This window comes from Coffea arabica, chromosome 2c, assembly GCF_036785885.1.
Source record: "Coffea arabica cultivar ET-39 chromosome 2c, Coffea Arabica ET-39 HiFi, whole genome shotgun sequence".
In the NCBI taxonomy this organism is placed as follows: domain Eukaryota; kingdom Viridiplantae; phylum Streptophyta; class Magnoliopsida; order Gentianales; family Rubiaceae; genus Coffea; species Coffea arabica.
The window spans coordinates 23,570,856-23,587,060 of NC_092312.1; the positions used below are offsets into that span (position 1 = coordinate 23,570,856).

Sequence of the window (16,205 nt, forward strand, 5' to 3'; positions counted from 1 at the left end):
TAAATAATTTACAACATTTTACAATATATTTTTTTCAACTTTGCCCTTTATTTATATTGTCAATCAAACCAAAGACTTGCAATCTTTCTTCCTTTTTTTTTTCTTTTTTCCTTTTCTTTTTACTTTCCTTTTTTATTTTTGGTCAAACTAGAGACCTTTTTTCCCTTTTCTTTCCATTTTCTTTCCTCTCTTTTTCCCCCTTTCTTCCATTCTTTTCTCCGTTTCATTCTTTTTCTTGACAATCTAGTTCTTCTTGAATAGTTGAATTATTTCACATAATATTTCACTTGCATCATAAAAATATTTTTCAATCCATATTTTTATATTTTTAATTATCTTTTTATCTCACATACATCATGTTACAAAAAAGTACTACAATTATTATTTCAAATAATACTTTATCCAAACACTCAGACAATTTAGCACTCCAGGTGGGTAAGGGAATGGTTCATATTATCATTTCGGTAATTAAAATTAATAGGGTCAAATTCGTTCCTCCAATTGTCACAAATCAACATATCCACCACCATCTTCTTCACTAACCAACACCACATACAAACGTGGTTTCAGAATTTAATTTTTCTCAAATAGCACCAAAAACCCCACTTGTACAAAAATCCATAAACAAATTTGATGGCAAAAAATTGAAGTGCTAGTCTATCTGTATTGTTCTGGAGGTTCATTGCTGGTCACATCTTCAGGAAAATTTCCAAATTAGTTTCTAGAGTTTGATCACAAGTATAGGGGTTATGTGGATGTTTCCAATCGATAAGGGATCCTTTGACTTGTGCATAAACGATAGAGAAGTTTATTGGATTTTATCCAAATGCATATGATTAGAATAATATCTGTTAATGTTAATTTCTAAGAAGGATTAAAAAAAAAGATACAGTACTACTATCTTAATGCCTCAAGACAAAGATAACTGGTACATTACACGTGTGATTACAAATAACATTGAAAATTTTTGTTTGCATACTGATTTTTTTTTTTTTTTCACTTTACATGGTTTCCAGAATTTTTTTTTTTTAAAAAAAAAACATAATAATCGTAGCAATGGGCTTAACTGAAGCGTGCGGCTGACTTGACAAATGCCAAAAGGCCCAATTAAATGGGCCTCAACTGTACGCGACCCAAAAATCTGTGATTAGGTCATAAAACCTGGGCGAGAGCTCCGACGAACTCTCTAGAATGTAAAGCTGTTATAACCAATAAAAGGGCCCATAAGCGTATCATTTCAAAATTAACATTAACAAAAGCTGCTCTTCCTCCCAGCTTAAAGCTCAAGTCTGTAGCTCTTTCCCCTTATCCATGGCGTCTACCCTTGTTACATTAGCAGCAAAACCCTTCACTTCTCAAAACACAAACCTCCGATTTTTGCCCACCCAAAGACCCAGGGGTAATTCTAACTTCCTTTTCTTGGGTGCCCTGTTGATTTTTTTTTTTTATTCAATTTCCAATTAGGCCTCAGCTTTGTTAACATATATAGCTCATTTTCTGTTCTGATCAGTTTTGCCCAGAAACAACTCCCTCAGAGTCAGTGCGATTGCCAAGAAGTTCGAACCCACTAAGGTTTTCACTTGTTCTTCATCCTGTTTTTCTTTTTCAACATTTTAGAGTAGAATTTTGTTTCAACTTATTTTCAATAATTTTTCCCAGCTCTTATGTTGGACGAATGGGAATTGGGAAGGGAAAAATTCCTGATGGGTTTTGGTTTATTTGATTATTTCTATGTTTTACAGGTTGTGCCTCAAGCAGATAGAGTGTTAATAAGGTTAGAGGAGCTACCACAGGTATTCCATCGTAGACTTTATCTTTGTCATGATTAAATTTTTCTGGCTATGAATTTTGTTCTTCTGCATTCATATTATCGTGGGTATTTGGTGGGTTAATACTTACTTTTAATGGGATTATATATGTAAAATTTGAAGTAATGAATTTAATACGAGACAATTGAGTATCCAGGCATTATTTTCGCGTTAAAATTCTGTTGGATATTTGAAAATGTTGAATCAGAATTTTGTCTTTTTTCACTCATTATTATTCTAAAAAATGTTATAATTTTTGTTTCTGTAATAACCACAAGCATCTTTTGCAAAGTGATGACTACTATGAAATGTAACTTTCAGTGAATAAAAACAGTAATTAAACCATTGTAGTTACTCAGTGAACAGTGACCTATTTTTGCTAAATTCAAGGCCGGCTATGCGTTATGAACTCTGAAGCGGACATAAAAGACTTCAATAATATTGATACTGGGTTGACTATGTAAAATTCACACACTAGCAGATAGTGGATCCCTTTGATTGTGTGGTTATAGATGGTATGATCCTGATTTAATGTGTGAGACTTCAATTAGTTACTTCGAACTTGGTGATAGTGGCAATGTGGAGGAGCAAGTTGACAGTCATACTTCCGTGCCAGAGCCTTCTCGGATTGTTATGATTGTGATAGTTTCATAGATTGATTGGGTCAGTTATAATGATGGGAATGTATTGTTGTAAGTGCTGGCCCGTCCCAGGCTGTAGCACTGAAAATTACTATTGTGTTCCATAACAAACTTTCTTTCTAGCCCTACTTTTGCCTATAGTATGCTCTCATTTCAATCATGCTGGATGGTTAAAGTAACTTGAGGAATTCTAGTCCTAAAGGATACTATAGAATTCTCTACAGACATACTTTTAGACAGACATGCGTAAACAGAGACATGCCTTCCTGGGGCTATGATTGACATATGAAAGAATTTTAATGCAGAAATCAGCTGGGGGAGTTTTGCTGCCAAAATCAGCAGTAAAGTTTGAGCGCTATCTAATGGGAGAGGTAGGTGAAATATCAAAAATGTTTTATTAAAGTAAACACTACTGGACTGAATTTCACTTATTGGCTGCTTAATGGCGTGACTTACTTTAGGTGATATCTGTTGGTACTGAAGCTGGTGAAGTGAACAGTGGAAAGAAGGTCCGTTGACAAATTTGTGCACACAGAACTTTGAACTCCTGTTTTTGATTGCTCAAATACATAGCTGGGACATTGGACTTTGTTGTTTGACGTGATTGTTGTCTTGACCCTATATGATTGTTTTGCAGGTGCTTTTTTCTGACATAAATGCCTATGAGGTATGCAATGACGCGTCACTTCTATGACTTGAGATGTTTTCTCGAGATGTTTGCAGACTGTTTCTACGATTACACGATCTGCGGGAAATGGATACTCATTTAAACATATTTCTTTTTTGAGATATCTATGATTGATTTTTTTTCTTCTTTGATAATCTATTAGGTGGATTTGGGAACAGAGGCTAGACACTGTTTTTGTAAAGCTGGCGACCTCCTTGCTGTGGTTGAATAATTTCAGCATTTCAAAGGCTGAGGCTTCTGATTAAGGCGATTTGGCTTCTCCGATGCATTCATTTTGTCAGATTTGGTTGGTAGAGAGCTCATTTGAAGACTAAACTTTCTTTTCTCTTACATTCAATTGTGCAATAATAATGTAAAACTCAGTGTTGTGGGATCATGACATGCTAATTACTTCACCAGTTACATGCTTAAGATTTCCCTGCCTAAAATCAAATTTCGGGTTTTCCATTTGACTCTGCTTTTTGGCATTGATGTGTTGTTGATTTTAGGCTGGCAGTCTTATCTAAATTTATAGTTAGTAGTATTGTGTGATAAATCAGTTCAAAATTGTTTATCCGGTGAAGCATATTGGGCTTTTGTTGATGTTCACCTCTCAAGGGGTCATCCTGAAGGCAACCGATGAGCATACTAGGGGTTTTAACCATTTTCCTTATCATGATGGACTTTCTTGCAAAGGTTTGGATGGGGGTTAAGTTACTATAATGATAGGTCAGTAATTCAATTATTAAGAAGGATCAGCAACTGCATGCTGGATAGGCTTCAGTCTTGTTTGATATCTGGTTATAATCTACAAACTTATCTTTCAATTATGCCAAGAGAAGAGGGCAAAAGAAACGACAGAGACCAAAAGTACGGCTTCCAATTAGTATCAACAAGGCATATAAACTGACAATAACAATCGGTGAAGACATAATCATGGAGTGGTAGAACTGAGTGAAACCAAGAAGAACTGGAAAACTGGCAAATAAAATCGTCCTTTGTATCGAAAGTGTAACGACCAGCATTACTACTCAAGGTGCAATCTGATTTCACAGGTCAAGAGAGTTACCAGCTTTGGGCTGCAGATGCGCTTCTCTTTTTTTTTTTTTTTTAATCAAAACGGCAACAGATGCGCTTCTCAATTGTGTCAAGCTTGTAGTAGGAAAGCCTTTGACTATTCGTGCTTTTTTGAGTTACCCCCTCTACATATCAATTGCAACAGTGAAGATGCTCAAATTTTCATGTTTGCCAATTTCTTCATTCAGCCCAAAAATTTCCAGAAAGGTGCACATTTTCTGGCAAAAATCAACCGACCATAACAAAAGGAAGCTGTTGCTATTACAAGGGGTATAATACTACAAAAGGACAATGAAATCAAAATTGCCTCAACTACCGAAACAAATTAGAGGTAGAAATCAAAACTCAAACAAGCGTAATTCGATCATCCCTTCCTTCCTTTTGGGAGAGTACCATGCTACAACTTTCCCAGATTGCAAGAGCCGCAAAGCATAGTTCAGGCTGAAAATAGCATCTTCAAAGTGAGGACCCCGGCTGCCTCTTGCCAAATCTAGCACAAATCTAGAGTCCACTCGGAAAACAATAGGTCCTACAACCTACAAAAATGAACATATTCACCAGCTCAATTTATGTCCTACACCTCAAGAATTTCAAAATCAAAAAATAACTCACATTCTAGATGACCCTACAATTCAAAACCTGCACCATCTCGATGATGACGACTGACCTCAAGCACTCGTATGTTAGTTAACCTTGATACACCCAAAAAGTACAAATTTGAAAACAACATGATATCAGAGTCATTGAACTTCCCTCTTTACTAGTATTACCTTCTCTTTCAGCAATTTTATTCTATAAGCAGAAAACGAGGAGGTTTAAAACAAGTTTACCTGCTGCTGCAATATAACATTGAATCTCGGCGAAGACGGAAAGTTTTCTGCATTACTGTAAGAAGCATTCCCAACATTTGAAATCTGCTTGGCTAATGCCGAAACTGAAGCAACATCCAATCGGGCATCTATCCTTGATAGGTCCCCAAACAACTTTCTAAATTTTCCATGCTGGAAAGTATAGCAAAATGACCCAAACATATCAAGACTGAAAGGACTTCTACTCTTAGCATTATAAGGAATGTGATCAACCCCAGCTTCCCTTGATTCAACAGCAACCACACTCTTCCCATTACCAAACCATGATGCACAAGTAGCACCTATATGCACAAAAAAGTTTGAAGCAGAAAGGAAGGTTACAAGAACTGTTATTTAGTAGGAAGAGAAATATTGAAAGCAAATGTATGACTGCAAAATTTTGTACTAATCAACTGCTATCATGACTCAAGACCTACAGTTATAACGTACAGTATTCTCAAGACATTGTATTAGAGCTGATAGTTACTAAGAAGCTGAAGTCGGAGTAAATAAATCAAGAGATATTAGCAAAATATGTTGCATTTATTCAAGAAACTTTTAAGTTCTGAAAATGCAGAAGAGAACAACCATAAGCATGTGCTCTAATTGAGAATAGTCCCTGCAACATAAGCCGAACAAGGTCCAAAATTTAAACATCCACTGCCCTTGATAATTGGCTAATCCTGGTACCCTATTTGTTTTTAAACTCTACTCCATAAGAAAGAACTAGATTTATAAAATCAGTAGACACAAAAAATGGAACACCAGTTGGAGAGTTTGGCATCATTTGAGTTTAAAAGACACTGCATGTTCCCACCAAGCAAAGAGAGTGGATGGAGCAGAGATGAGATCTTCCTTTGGCAGTATAAATAATAACCATGTGGCATTTTGAGCTTACTGCTCAATCTCTGTACATTAGTAGCCACAAAAACTTGATGAAAGTAAATTCAAAAAGATTACTCCAGTTAACAGCTTGAAGGGACAGGATTGGCTTACACTAACTACCAGGAGTAGAGGGCTCCCGTATTCTTAAGTGTTGCAACTAAGGAGAAGGACAACAATAAAGATGATAGACTTTCATATCTAAGAAAGCCAAGGACCAGCAGCCATGGGAGGTAGAACAGCTTAAGCTTCAAATATTGACAAGAGTGAATCGTATCTAACCAACGCAATTACTTGAATGCACTTACTGTATGTTCACTAAAGTAGACCATCATACGGGAGACAGAACACAGATTTTTTTCATGATCCAAGTCTAGAGCACCATGGACATAGGATCTTTGTTTATTCATCACTTCAACATTATATTTTGAATATAGTTGATACATTCATCCAACTTCATTATGCTAACCAAGTACATTGGGCAGAAAAATAGAAGGAAAACACATACCAAGAGTCAGGAGATGCTAATAAATTTTTGACACAGATGAATATTTATTTTTCGTTCATGAAGGTAACAAATTGCCTTTAGAACCAGAAAAGAGTAATATAGTTAAAAGGAAAGAAAAGACAGTCTTAGTTGTTCAAAAACAGAACAAGAACAAGAACATTCAACAACATTACCAATTATTCCAGATATAGCTGAATGAGGTTCCTTAAGACGAACATCATATGAAGGCCGCCAAAACTTGCCATTAGGTGTCTCTACTATGAGATCCTCTTTCGTCTCTCTTTGCCTCCACAGGTCTTTGCTCTTCTCATAAGAAACTGCACCTTTTGCGCAAAACCCTGGCAATAAAGCAAGTGGTGCCTCGGCAGCATTCAAGGAATCAACAGAACTGGGAAGGCCACCATTTTTATGAATGCCAAAGCGATATCTCAACCCAGATTCAGAAACAAGGGACAAACAGTCAAGAGATATAGATTCTGGAACATTCCAGTATCTTCCTCTATTGTCTATAAACAGCTCTGGCCATGCCGCTTCCAAGGTGATGTCATGAGTGGGAAGCTGAAACCCAACAAAGATCAACATGTAAACCTCAAACTTTGATGCATGTCTTAGAACAGCCCCAAACTCATTCAAGCATGTAAATAACACAAGCAGAGAACAGTAATAGATGCCCCCACTCACAACAAAATATTGACCAACAATACACGTTAAACTACTGGATCAAAAGAAAAGAAAAGCATTTTGCAGCAGTCACAGGGAGCAAAGTAAAAGTAAAGCAAAAGGGGCCAGATCTGGACCCGATCTAAACCCAACATAAGCACTGTCAAATGCAACTCAAAGCAGAACTTGATTGGTATTTGTCTTGTTGGCTCCATCAAGCCCTGTTTTCCCTTCATGCTTAACATCATACTTGCAATTGTTCAGTTATTTTATGATGACAAGAACTCCAGAACTCAAAAAACTTTGAACATCAATTCATAAACACCTAGACTCTCACCAGTCAGCTGACAAATCAGAAGATGAGGAATAGACAAAAATTCATAAGACCCCATAAATGAAAACATGATCTCAAATAAATGATTAGCATCACACAAACACATTCAAAGCAATCTAACAAGCAACAACTACAACAAAAAAACCAAAATTCCTTAAAAAAATTTCCCAAAAATAAATGAATAATAGAAATCCTAAAGCAAAAAGGTGATGCCAAGTAGCAATGATTCAAAAGAAAGCAGCATTTACCTTGTCTAAATGCATTTGAAAGTCAAAATTTCATTGCAGATGAATAAAAAAATATATGCACAACTGCCATACGATGGAATGTTAACAATGCAAAGTACACAGAAAATCCTATACTCACCTGATTCTTTAGGCCTATCATGTAAATAACAAAGAACCTATAAGAATGAACATTCTGTATAAAGAAAAGGAAAAGATGGCATGAAATTGATTAGGGGCAGAATTTTGATTATTTAGGAGCGATATATTTTGGGATTAATTATGAGGCTAGTTGATTTGTCCATGACTTACCAGTTATTAAGGCTTTGCCAACCAAAAGATGGCATAACAGCTGATGGTGTATGCGTGTAAGCCAGCTTGTTAATGTGTTATAGACACATGCTTCAAGTGAAGTCTTGGATATATTAGAAATTTAGAGGGAAGGAGAGCAGGCCCCATAATTATAGCATTTATGTTTTCTTCATGATGTCTTACACAACTTAAACGTACTAGTGCCAGATATCCCCAACCCATATGTATGCTAGCTAAACTTTTGAACACTAGACCTGCTTTTAACAGCAGCCCATAAAATAAACATGTAAGCGTAACGAGACCAATGAGGTTGGTCTAACCAAACCGAAATCAGAAAGAAAGAACTGACTATTTGGAAGTGGTGAAGCAAAAATAGCAGTCCAAATCACAGAAATAACATAGTATAAGCAACTCAAGTACAAGAAACCTAGCAAGTTCTGGATTGTTGCCTTATAAAAGAGCATGGCTCTAGATCGTCGTCCTTTCCTCTCTCCATGCTTCTCTGAACTCAACAAAATGGAAGCTGAGGATGTCAAAGCAAGCTGGGAGCACAGACCAATCGAATAAAGTGATTTGTTTAGGAAATGTCTAGCAACATCTCTGAACGCAGGTAATTCCCATTCATCTCCAGCAGATACTTCAGCTTTAATGGAAGAAATCAACTTTTTCGGACGGAATTGCCCAATTAATCCAAGCCACCTGTATGTACGTTTATGAAGGACATAAACCAGATGCAAACTTTGAGAATGCATATTGAAGCAGCTTTTAAACACAAAAGGCTGAAATAACATCTGTTTCATAATAATGTGCCACAATCTAAATGGCATATTTTATTCTTCATACAGAAAGAAAGGAAATAAAAAAAGTAACAAGCTAGTGATATATTTTTTGCATATACTTGTCGTCCTACTTATTTCCCTGTTTCTCTAGCATGTTTCCATTTATTGCAAGTGAAACTTATCATAAATTTTTCAACCCTTACAATTTTGGCTGAAGTCAAACTAAAATAAAGAATTTGCAATATAGTAAGCAGTTTCTTTTTTGGTTTTGGCTTCAAGAAGACAAATGCCATAATCAAAAAGGCAAAATTCCGTAGTATCGAGAATGTGTTTGTAATCAACTGCTGAAACTTGTAATCAGACACCAACTTATACATTCAACCACACGGAGGTTAACAATAAGACGAGTTCAAGTGAATTCAGACTCGGATATTTTTGAGAAGATGACATTCTAGGAATAGTATCATCCACTTCATCGTGGGTGAAAATCACTATTGATGAAGGGGCAAATATAACAAGGTTTATGCTAAAATTAAAGGAATAGTATCATCCACTTCTATTTCTTAATTGAATTATCTTTCCTGCCATTTTCAAGGGTTTCCTGAGGATAGCCTACAATAGATTTACTCTATTCCTCCCAGCTTTCGAATTCAAATGTTCGCAGCCCTTGGCTGGCATTCTAAACCAGATGCTATAGAAGAACATTACCTAGAATAGGATTACTGGGGCTTTAACCAGAAATCCAGCAACTTAACACAACCAGTAATTACACTTTCAACAAACACCCAGTTGTCCCATTTCCAAACACATACAGAAAAATGGTAAAAGAATTTTTTGTTGTTTATCCAATTTGTCAACAGTTTTTCTTTCTTCATTAAGCTATAGTAACGACGAGGAAAATTCCAAGCCAGCTCTTAAATGTATAAAGATAATTCTACTAGCAGGAGAGTTTCCTTACCAATTTGCGGTTGGGGCAGCTCTGAACACGAGGGAATGAAGGGCAAAAGAGCCCAGTTCTTTATGAGGAGTTGGAGACCAAGTGGGAATGATTCCTAGCGGAAACCCATTTCCCAGTAATGACAGCTGCTGAATTCTGAGGGCTCTACTCGCTGTGGCTCCGTCTAATGGAATAGGGTCACCTGGGATTGAACGGGCCACCCCGTCAAGGGATTGTGGAGTGGCAATGTTGAGGTCCCAAAACCCCGCATCCATTGCTGTTCTCAGGTTCGCCATCTTGCTGCCGGCCGGCCGGCTCAGCTGGTGGTTGGTGGAGGCAGTCTCAGCTGAGGAGTGTTTTCTTGATGGGTTTTTTTGTTTTCCTTGTTATCTGATTAGGACTTCGTTTTGGAAGGGAGCGAGGGAAGCTATTTGAAGGTATTTTTGGGGGGTTTTGGTTTCTATTCTTTTCTATTTTTCTCTTCCTTGGGTGGAAAAATGATTGTGTAGTCCCTATACTTCAAAACGGAGATCAATTTAGTCCTTAAACTTCTAATAGTAAATTAGAATAGTCTTTTTTATTTTAGAGGAATTTTGAGAAATTGAAATACGGAAGATACAAAATTCATAAGTTGGATGAATTTTTTTTTTTTAATTCGTGAATGAGGATTGAGTTATTGGTCACTAATTAAAATAACTAATAAATTTATTAGTAAATAACTAAATTATCCTTTAAACATTGTGCACGTTATTCAATAAAAATATGCACTTTGATGAACATATACTTATATCGAATGTGCACATCTAAATCGATAAATTCACATATGTATATTCAAGTGTGCATGTATGAAGTATTATGTGCATATACATGTTATTTTATAATTTTATTTGCCCAGTTAAAATTTTTTTTTCGTAATTTTTTAACAATAACTTATGCCTCATCTACGAAATTCCTAAAACTTATAGAAATCTTATGGATTTCAAATCTTCCTAATCCTATTTTCCAATTTTCTCTTTTATTTCATGTTTGGAAATGTATCAACCATGGATTAGATAATTTTAGAATTATCCTACAAAGTACTTTTTCGGCATTTGAATTTGGAACTGGTCAGAATATTTATTTGTATCCAAATAATTTTCCCTCACATTATAACATTATAAGATAAGCTGGAAGATTCTATATTCCCTCCTTAGTCCTTAGTATTTGAACTATTGACCTAAGATAGCAGTTTTTTTTTTTGCCTCTCCCCACTGTTGCAAGAAGGATGATGACAAAGAAAATTGCTTGTCATTTGACTTCGGGATGACCTCTTTGAGATGACCTCTTTGCCCACTAAACAATTGATTACCACACAATGCTCCTCCTAATCATGAATTAAGACAAGAATACAAATTAATTTAAAAGTGAGTTAAATTGAAACCAGGAATTTGATTTTAGACTACAAATTTTCCTGTAAGCTACATCCTATATATATGAATTTCAATTGTTCATATTCTTATCTTCCAAATTTTCCCAAGATCTTTTGGGGGTCTTGGTTTCTATGTTCTTTTTTTTTTTTAAACAATAATTCTTTCTCTCCATTATTTAAAACGGATATCGATTTAGTCCTTGAACTTCGAATGGATTAAAATAATCCTTTTATTTTACGTTTGGAAATGTATCAACTACCAACTGTAGATTAGTTAATTTTAGAATTATGCTACTAAGTACATTTTTAGCGTTTGACTTTTGAACTACTCGAAAGCCGAATTTATGATCAACCAAACTCCAAATTGATGGTGATTGACACAAGTTTGAATGGCAGAAAATCCTATTTGGACTCCTTTAAATTCCGTGATTGCGAACCTTTTTGATCCATAATCAAACGAACTAACGATCCTTAAGAATTGATGATAGGTGCCGCCACAATCAAGAATGATGAACTTGATTGATAAACAGAATAAACACGAATACAATTTTAAGCGTTTAAGAAAAGCTCGTAGAGCTAAGAGGAAAAACTCTCAGAGAAATATTTTCTATAAAATGCCGTAACTATTATTGAAAGAGAAAAACGATGCTTTAATGTTTCTTGACACAAACTCCTAACGGACTAGGCCAAACAAAAACACAACTAATTGGAACCTAGCCCATAACCCTATTAAGTAACTCGGATCCAAGGTGCTAATCTAGTCTGTTTATTAACTAACAACTCAATCCACTCATAACTAATACTAACTACTAAATTAGTAACTAAGCTAAGCTAACGACCCTATAAGCTCCACACATTCGGCCATAACTAAAGACAAAACTAATGAAACTTGAGTTGGAAATTTCGGTCTTCCAAGCGATTTGGACAGCCCCTTGAGCAAGGAAACAGTGAAGACATAGCTCCACACTTGGAACTCCATGCTCACATCAGGTAGTTAACTCAACTGAAGTGAGTTGATTGTTAGCAAACTCAATTTAGATGAGTTGGTTGTTAGCACATAGTCTCGAGTAGAATTTTTATCATTTGACCGTCATTAACATCTAATACCAAAATAAAAACTGAAAGAAAAAAAGTTTGGGTAAGGAACCGTGCAAGGCAGGTTGATGAAACGCTTTTTAAGCTAATCCTATCTATATGACTTCAACCCGTTCCGTTTGAAAGTCTGAAACAATAATTCAAGTACGAAGTTTGGTTCAGCTTGTATTGTTTCCTGTGCATTTCACAAGAATTAAGAATTGTTGCTAAACAAAGTCGAAATATTGCCATGCAGTCTTATTGTCGCGTATGTTTATTCGATAAAGTATCCTTTTAGAGTTACAATATCATTATTCAAGTCCAACCTCTTTATTTTACGTAGAAAAAAGGGGTTTGAGAAAGTACCACTATCGATTATTCTGTTACTTTACCGTAAGTTTGACACAAAAAGGGGAAAAAGAAAAAGGCCGAAGCCTCCTGTATAAAATTAGCATTTCTCCACACCTTAAAACACCACCATGCTTTAGTATGTCTTTTAAGAAAGTGGACGAATGAGGTTAAAATTTCTGTCTTGTAAAAGGGCTTTTTAGTTCTTTTCAGAAACTAATGTCATAATACTATTCCCATACTGGATGAAGTTACGGTTGAAAAGTGGCGTAGCTTAGTACTAAATTTGGAGAGACAAACCAAATGCTGCAAGTAACCTAAAAACATTAGAGCCCTTCATGCATATCCCTTTTAAATTCGTTTCCTTTTTTTTTTGTTTTAGGAAACCGACGATTAGAACTATCACAGAGAAAGAAAAAAGAAAAGAAAAGAGAAGAAAAACCATGTTTTGTCTAGGTAAGAAGTTGTCACTTAATATGAAACTCTTCGATAATCTAATCTCTATTATTGCTCTTGGGAACTGAAGATGCCACGATGATGGCATTTAGATGCGTATAAGCAACAAAGGATGGGGATTGGGGACGACCCATATTGTCAATTTTGTGATACATTCAAATAGGAATTTTGGAGATGTGTCTGAATTTGGTAATTGTTTTATTTTGGAGATGTATCTGGATAAGCTAAGAGTTTGGCAATTGTTTCCAAATTCGCTTTCTTGAATGGTTTTCTTGAAAGATCCTCCTATTCTTTTGATTTGAATTGCTTTGAAAGATCCTATTCTTATCATTTGGGTGTGCGAGTACTAATTAACAAATTATTCTACTTTAGAGTGAAATAAAACAATAGGAGGGCAAGGAGAAAGGATAGTGAGCTTCAAAATTGGTTGTGAATAACTCTTCAGGGATCGGCTTTAAACTTTTGGAACTAAATAATACACAGAGAAATTCAAGTGTTCGAAAATGTTATAGTTGGTAATACTTTTGGGTAAAAATTGATTTAAAACTATTATCAAGTTTTTTTCTTGCCAGTTTGATCTACATGGAATTCATGATCTTTGGCTGCAAATTACATTCAGCAGTATCATTTTATTCACGTTTTCCTTGATCCATGACGTTCATAAAGAATACTCTTTAATGGCTTTTTTTCAAAAGGATGGGCAAAGCTTGTCAATGCGTTTCTATTTTTCCTTAGATGCCTAATAACTAACCTCAAAAATGACTTCCTCTATCTCATTCTCATAAAGATGCTTATATCAGCGGGCTAGGATTTTTTTCCCTTTTTTTTTTTTATTTTTGGACGAAGTGAGGCTCTGTTACTTATACAAGAAAACGAAAAAAAAAAAAATTAAAGTTTGAGAATTGAACTATAGACCTACATTTAAGGAAGCATAGCCATGGATAGTCACAACGTCTTATAATTTTAATACATCATGTAGTCGTTTATTACTCAAGTAATGATTAATTAGCCATTTAAGAGTAAATTTTTTATATACTGTCATTATACAATTTTTTTATACTAGCAGATTCACCTGAGTCCCATTCTTTTTGCTTTTTCATAGTATAAGTGGAGTTTCAAATTCAAAATCTCTCATTTACACTCTATCCTTCTGTATCATTCAATCCATCTCTTCCCCTACCTGAGTTCAATTCTTGAGATTTTAAGTCCTCAAACAAACTTGGGCTCTCTTCTAGACAAATTAGAGTAGAAATAGGAGTAATATAGGTGTTGTCAATTAATTAAAAAAAAAAAAAAAGTTATAATGATTGTCAGTCCTATATCCAAACAAATATCACCAGCCTTTCAAAAGGAGACGCGTCTTCTATTTTCTCAGTACAAATTAAAAAAAGAAAAAACTTGTCATTGGATTTGGCTCCTGCGTTCTGGTTCATTACAGTAAAAGTTGCTTGAGGCTGGCAAATTTAAGCCAGCATACATGGAATATGCGTAAAAGTAATGAGTTCGTGGCTCTTTTGTAATGATGATCAACTCTTTGTTAGCTCCTATTACAAGTTTGGACATTTGTCTGGCAGTTCTTGGGTGGAGGCATGAAGAGTAGTTAGCTGTCTTTAACTCTTTTAGAACAGTAGCTGACTTAGTTATCTCTCCATTTCTTTAAATAAAGCTCAAGTTTCTTTAAATTCATGCTTATTCTTCTCTGCTTTTTCTTCTTACAGATGTTATTCTAATGACTACTGCCTAGAAGAGAAGTGCATGGGATCACGAAAGGGAATTATCATCTATTTTGCTTAAGAGGAATGTTAATTGCATTCCTCTTTTTGTTAGTTAATTATTCTTTTACTGTCATTTTTATCGTACAATTTTATTCATTAGACTGTATGATAAAGTAAATGGTGAGAGTGCGATTAACATTTCCCTCTTGCTCAATTAAAGGACATATAGAGTTTTGACTTTCATTATAACTGCTGCCAGCAACAAGCAAAAACAATTTCATTTGATTGTAGACATGAAGCTGGATATATAACTATGATGTGTCTTATCAAAACAAGAAAGGAAAAATTAGATAGAATTTTCCACCTTTCATTGGCTTATACTAAGATAGAATTTAGACAATAATCTAATCTAGACATGCTTTCCACTTTTCTTGACCAAAAAGACAGAACTCTGTGTGAAACGAGAAATGTGACACACGACCAATATAAAGTGACACATTAACAGTCCTAGATTGTAACACCACACAAATGGATAATTGATAAAGCAACACGGCTTAGGGCTTGGGACCCAACATCAAGACAGTTATTTCAAACCATCCCTTCCTTCAAATTTTGTTCAAGAATTTGTTCCAAATGTACTTACCAAACCAAACCCACTCCTTGCCATCTATAAATGATCACCACCTCATGAACAGAGCAAGTGAAAGCGGGAAAAACATGCCATATTAAACAAGAAAAATGAGGCCTTCCATCTCCTCTGCCCTCTTGATCACTTTATTCCTCCTGTGTTTCATCCATGGAGCCACCAGCCAAGAGAACCTGATCAGGGACAGTTGCAGAACATTTGCCAAAGATGATCCAAACATCAACTTCAATTTCTGCACGACTTCTCTCCAAGCTGCACCAGCTAGCCACTGTGCTGCTCTTCGCGGCCTGGGGACGATTTCCTTCAGGCTGATCCGGTACAACGTTACTGATACAAGGTGCATGATCAGACAATTGCTCAAGGGCAAGAAGCTGGATCCTTATGTCCGGCAGTGCTTGAATGATTGCTTCGAGCTTTATTCAGATGCAATAGACACTATGAAGCAGGCCATGAAAGCTTACAATACTAAAAGATTCGCCGATGCTAATATAGAGATAAGTTCGATTATGGATGCAGCGACAACTTGTGAAGATGGTTTCAATGAGAGAAAAGGTGTACTTTCACCATTAACAAAGAGAAATAACAACACCTTCGAGTTGTCTGCAATAGCACTTAATGTCATGCGTATTCTTCAGACACGGTCAGACTAATCTTCCTGGAATATTGAACTACTGCGTAATATTACCAGTTATCAGGGTTTCTTTCTTGTTATTCCCCTTTTTTTTGACATCTTCATTTTCTTCTTTGGGATCTTATTTCTGAATCATGCTATTAGTTTTATTCTATTACAAATCCAAGATGCTTGTTCATGCTCCAGAAATAATCAGAAATCAAGAAATAATGTTTTCAGGAAATCAAGAAGAAGCATCACACTAAAGTTA

At 35.6% G+C, this 16,205-nt stretch overlaps 3 protein-coding genes across 3 annotated transcripts; 2 read left to right on the forward strand and 1 right to left on the reverse strand.

Annotated features, from left to right (window-relative positions):
- Positions 1–1,223: 1,223 nt before the first annotated feature.
- On the forward strand, positions 1,224–3,584 carry LOC113726908 (10 kDa chaperonin 1, chloroplastic). The gene is made up of 7 exons (XM_027250826.2): positions 1,224–1,399; positions 1,511–1,572; positions 1,743–1,793; positions 2,755–2,820; positions 2,911–2,958; positions 3,087–3,116; positions 3,280–3,584. The coding sequence occupies exons 1-7, from the start codon at positions 1,312–1,314 to the stop codon at positions 3,346–3,348; spliced, it is 414 nt and encodes a 137-aa protein (XP_027106627.1). The 5' UTR covers positions 1,224–1,311; the 3' UTR covers positions 3,349–3,584.
- Positions 3,585–4,344: 760 nt separating this feature from the next.
- On the reverse strand, positions 4,345–10,093 carry LOC113726909 (protein TRIGALACTOSYLDIACYLGLYCEROL 4, chloroplastic-like). Its single transcript, XM_027250827.2, has 5 exons — positions 9,699–10,093; positions 8,411–8,660; positions 6,605–6,989; positions 5,024–5,343; positions 4,345–4,729 (listed from the first exon to the last, which is right to left on the reverse strand). Exons 1-5 carry the CDS (start codon positions 9,971–9,973, stop codon positions 4,532–4,534), a joined length of 1,428 nt encoding a protein of 475 aa, XP_027106628.1. The 5' UTR covers positions 9,974–10,093; the 3' UTR covers positions 4,345–4,531.
- Positions 10,094–15,306: 5,213 nt separating this feature from the next.
- On the forward strand, positions 15,307–16,035 carry LOC113722819 (putative invertase inhibitor). Its single transcript, XM_027246044.2, has one exon. It carries the CDS (start codon positions 15,417–15,419, stop codon positions 15,972–15,974), a length of 558 nt encoding a protein of 185 aa, XP_027101845.1. The 5' UTR covers positions 15,307–15,416; the 3' UTR covers positions 15,975–16,035.
- The last annotated feature ends 170 nt before the right edge of the window (positions 16,036–16,205 follow it).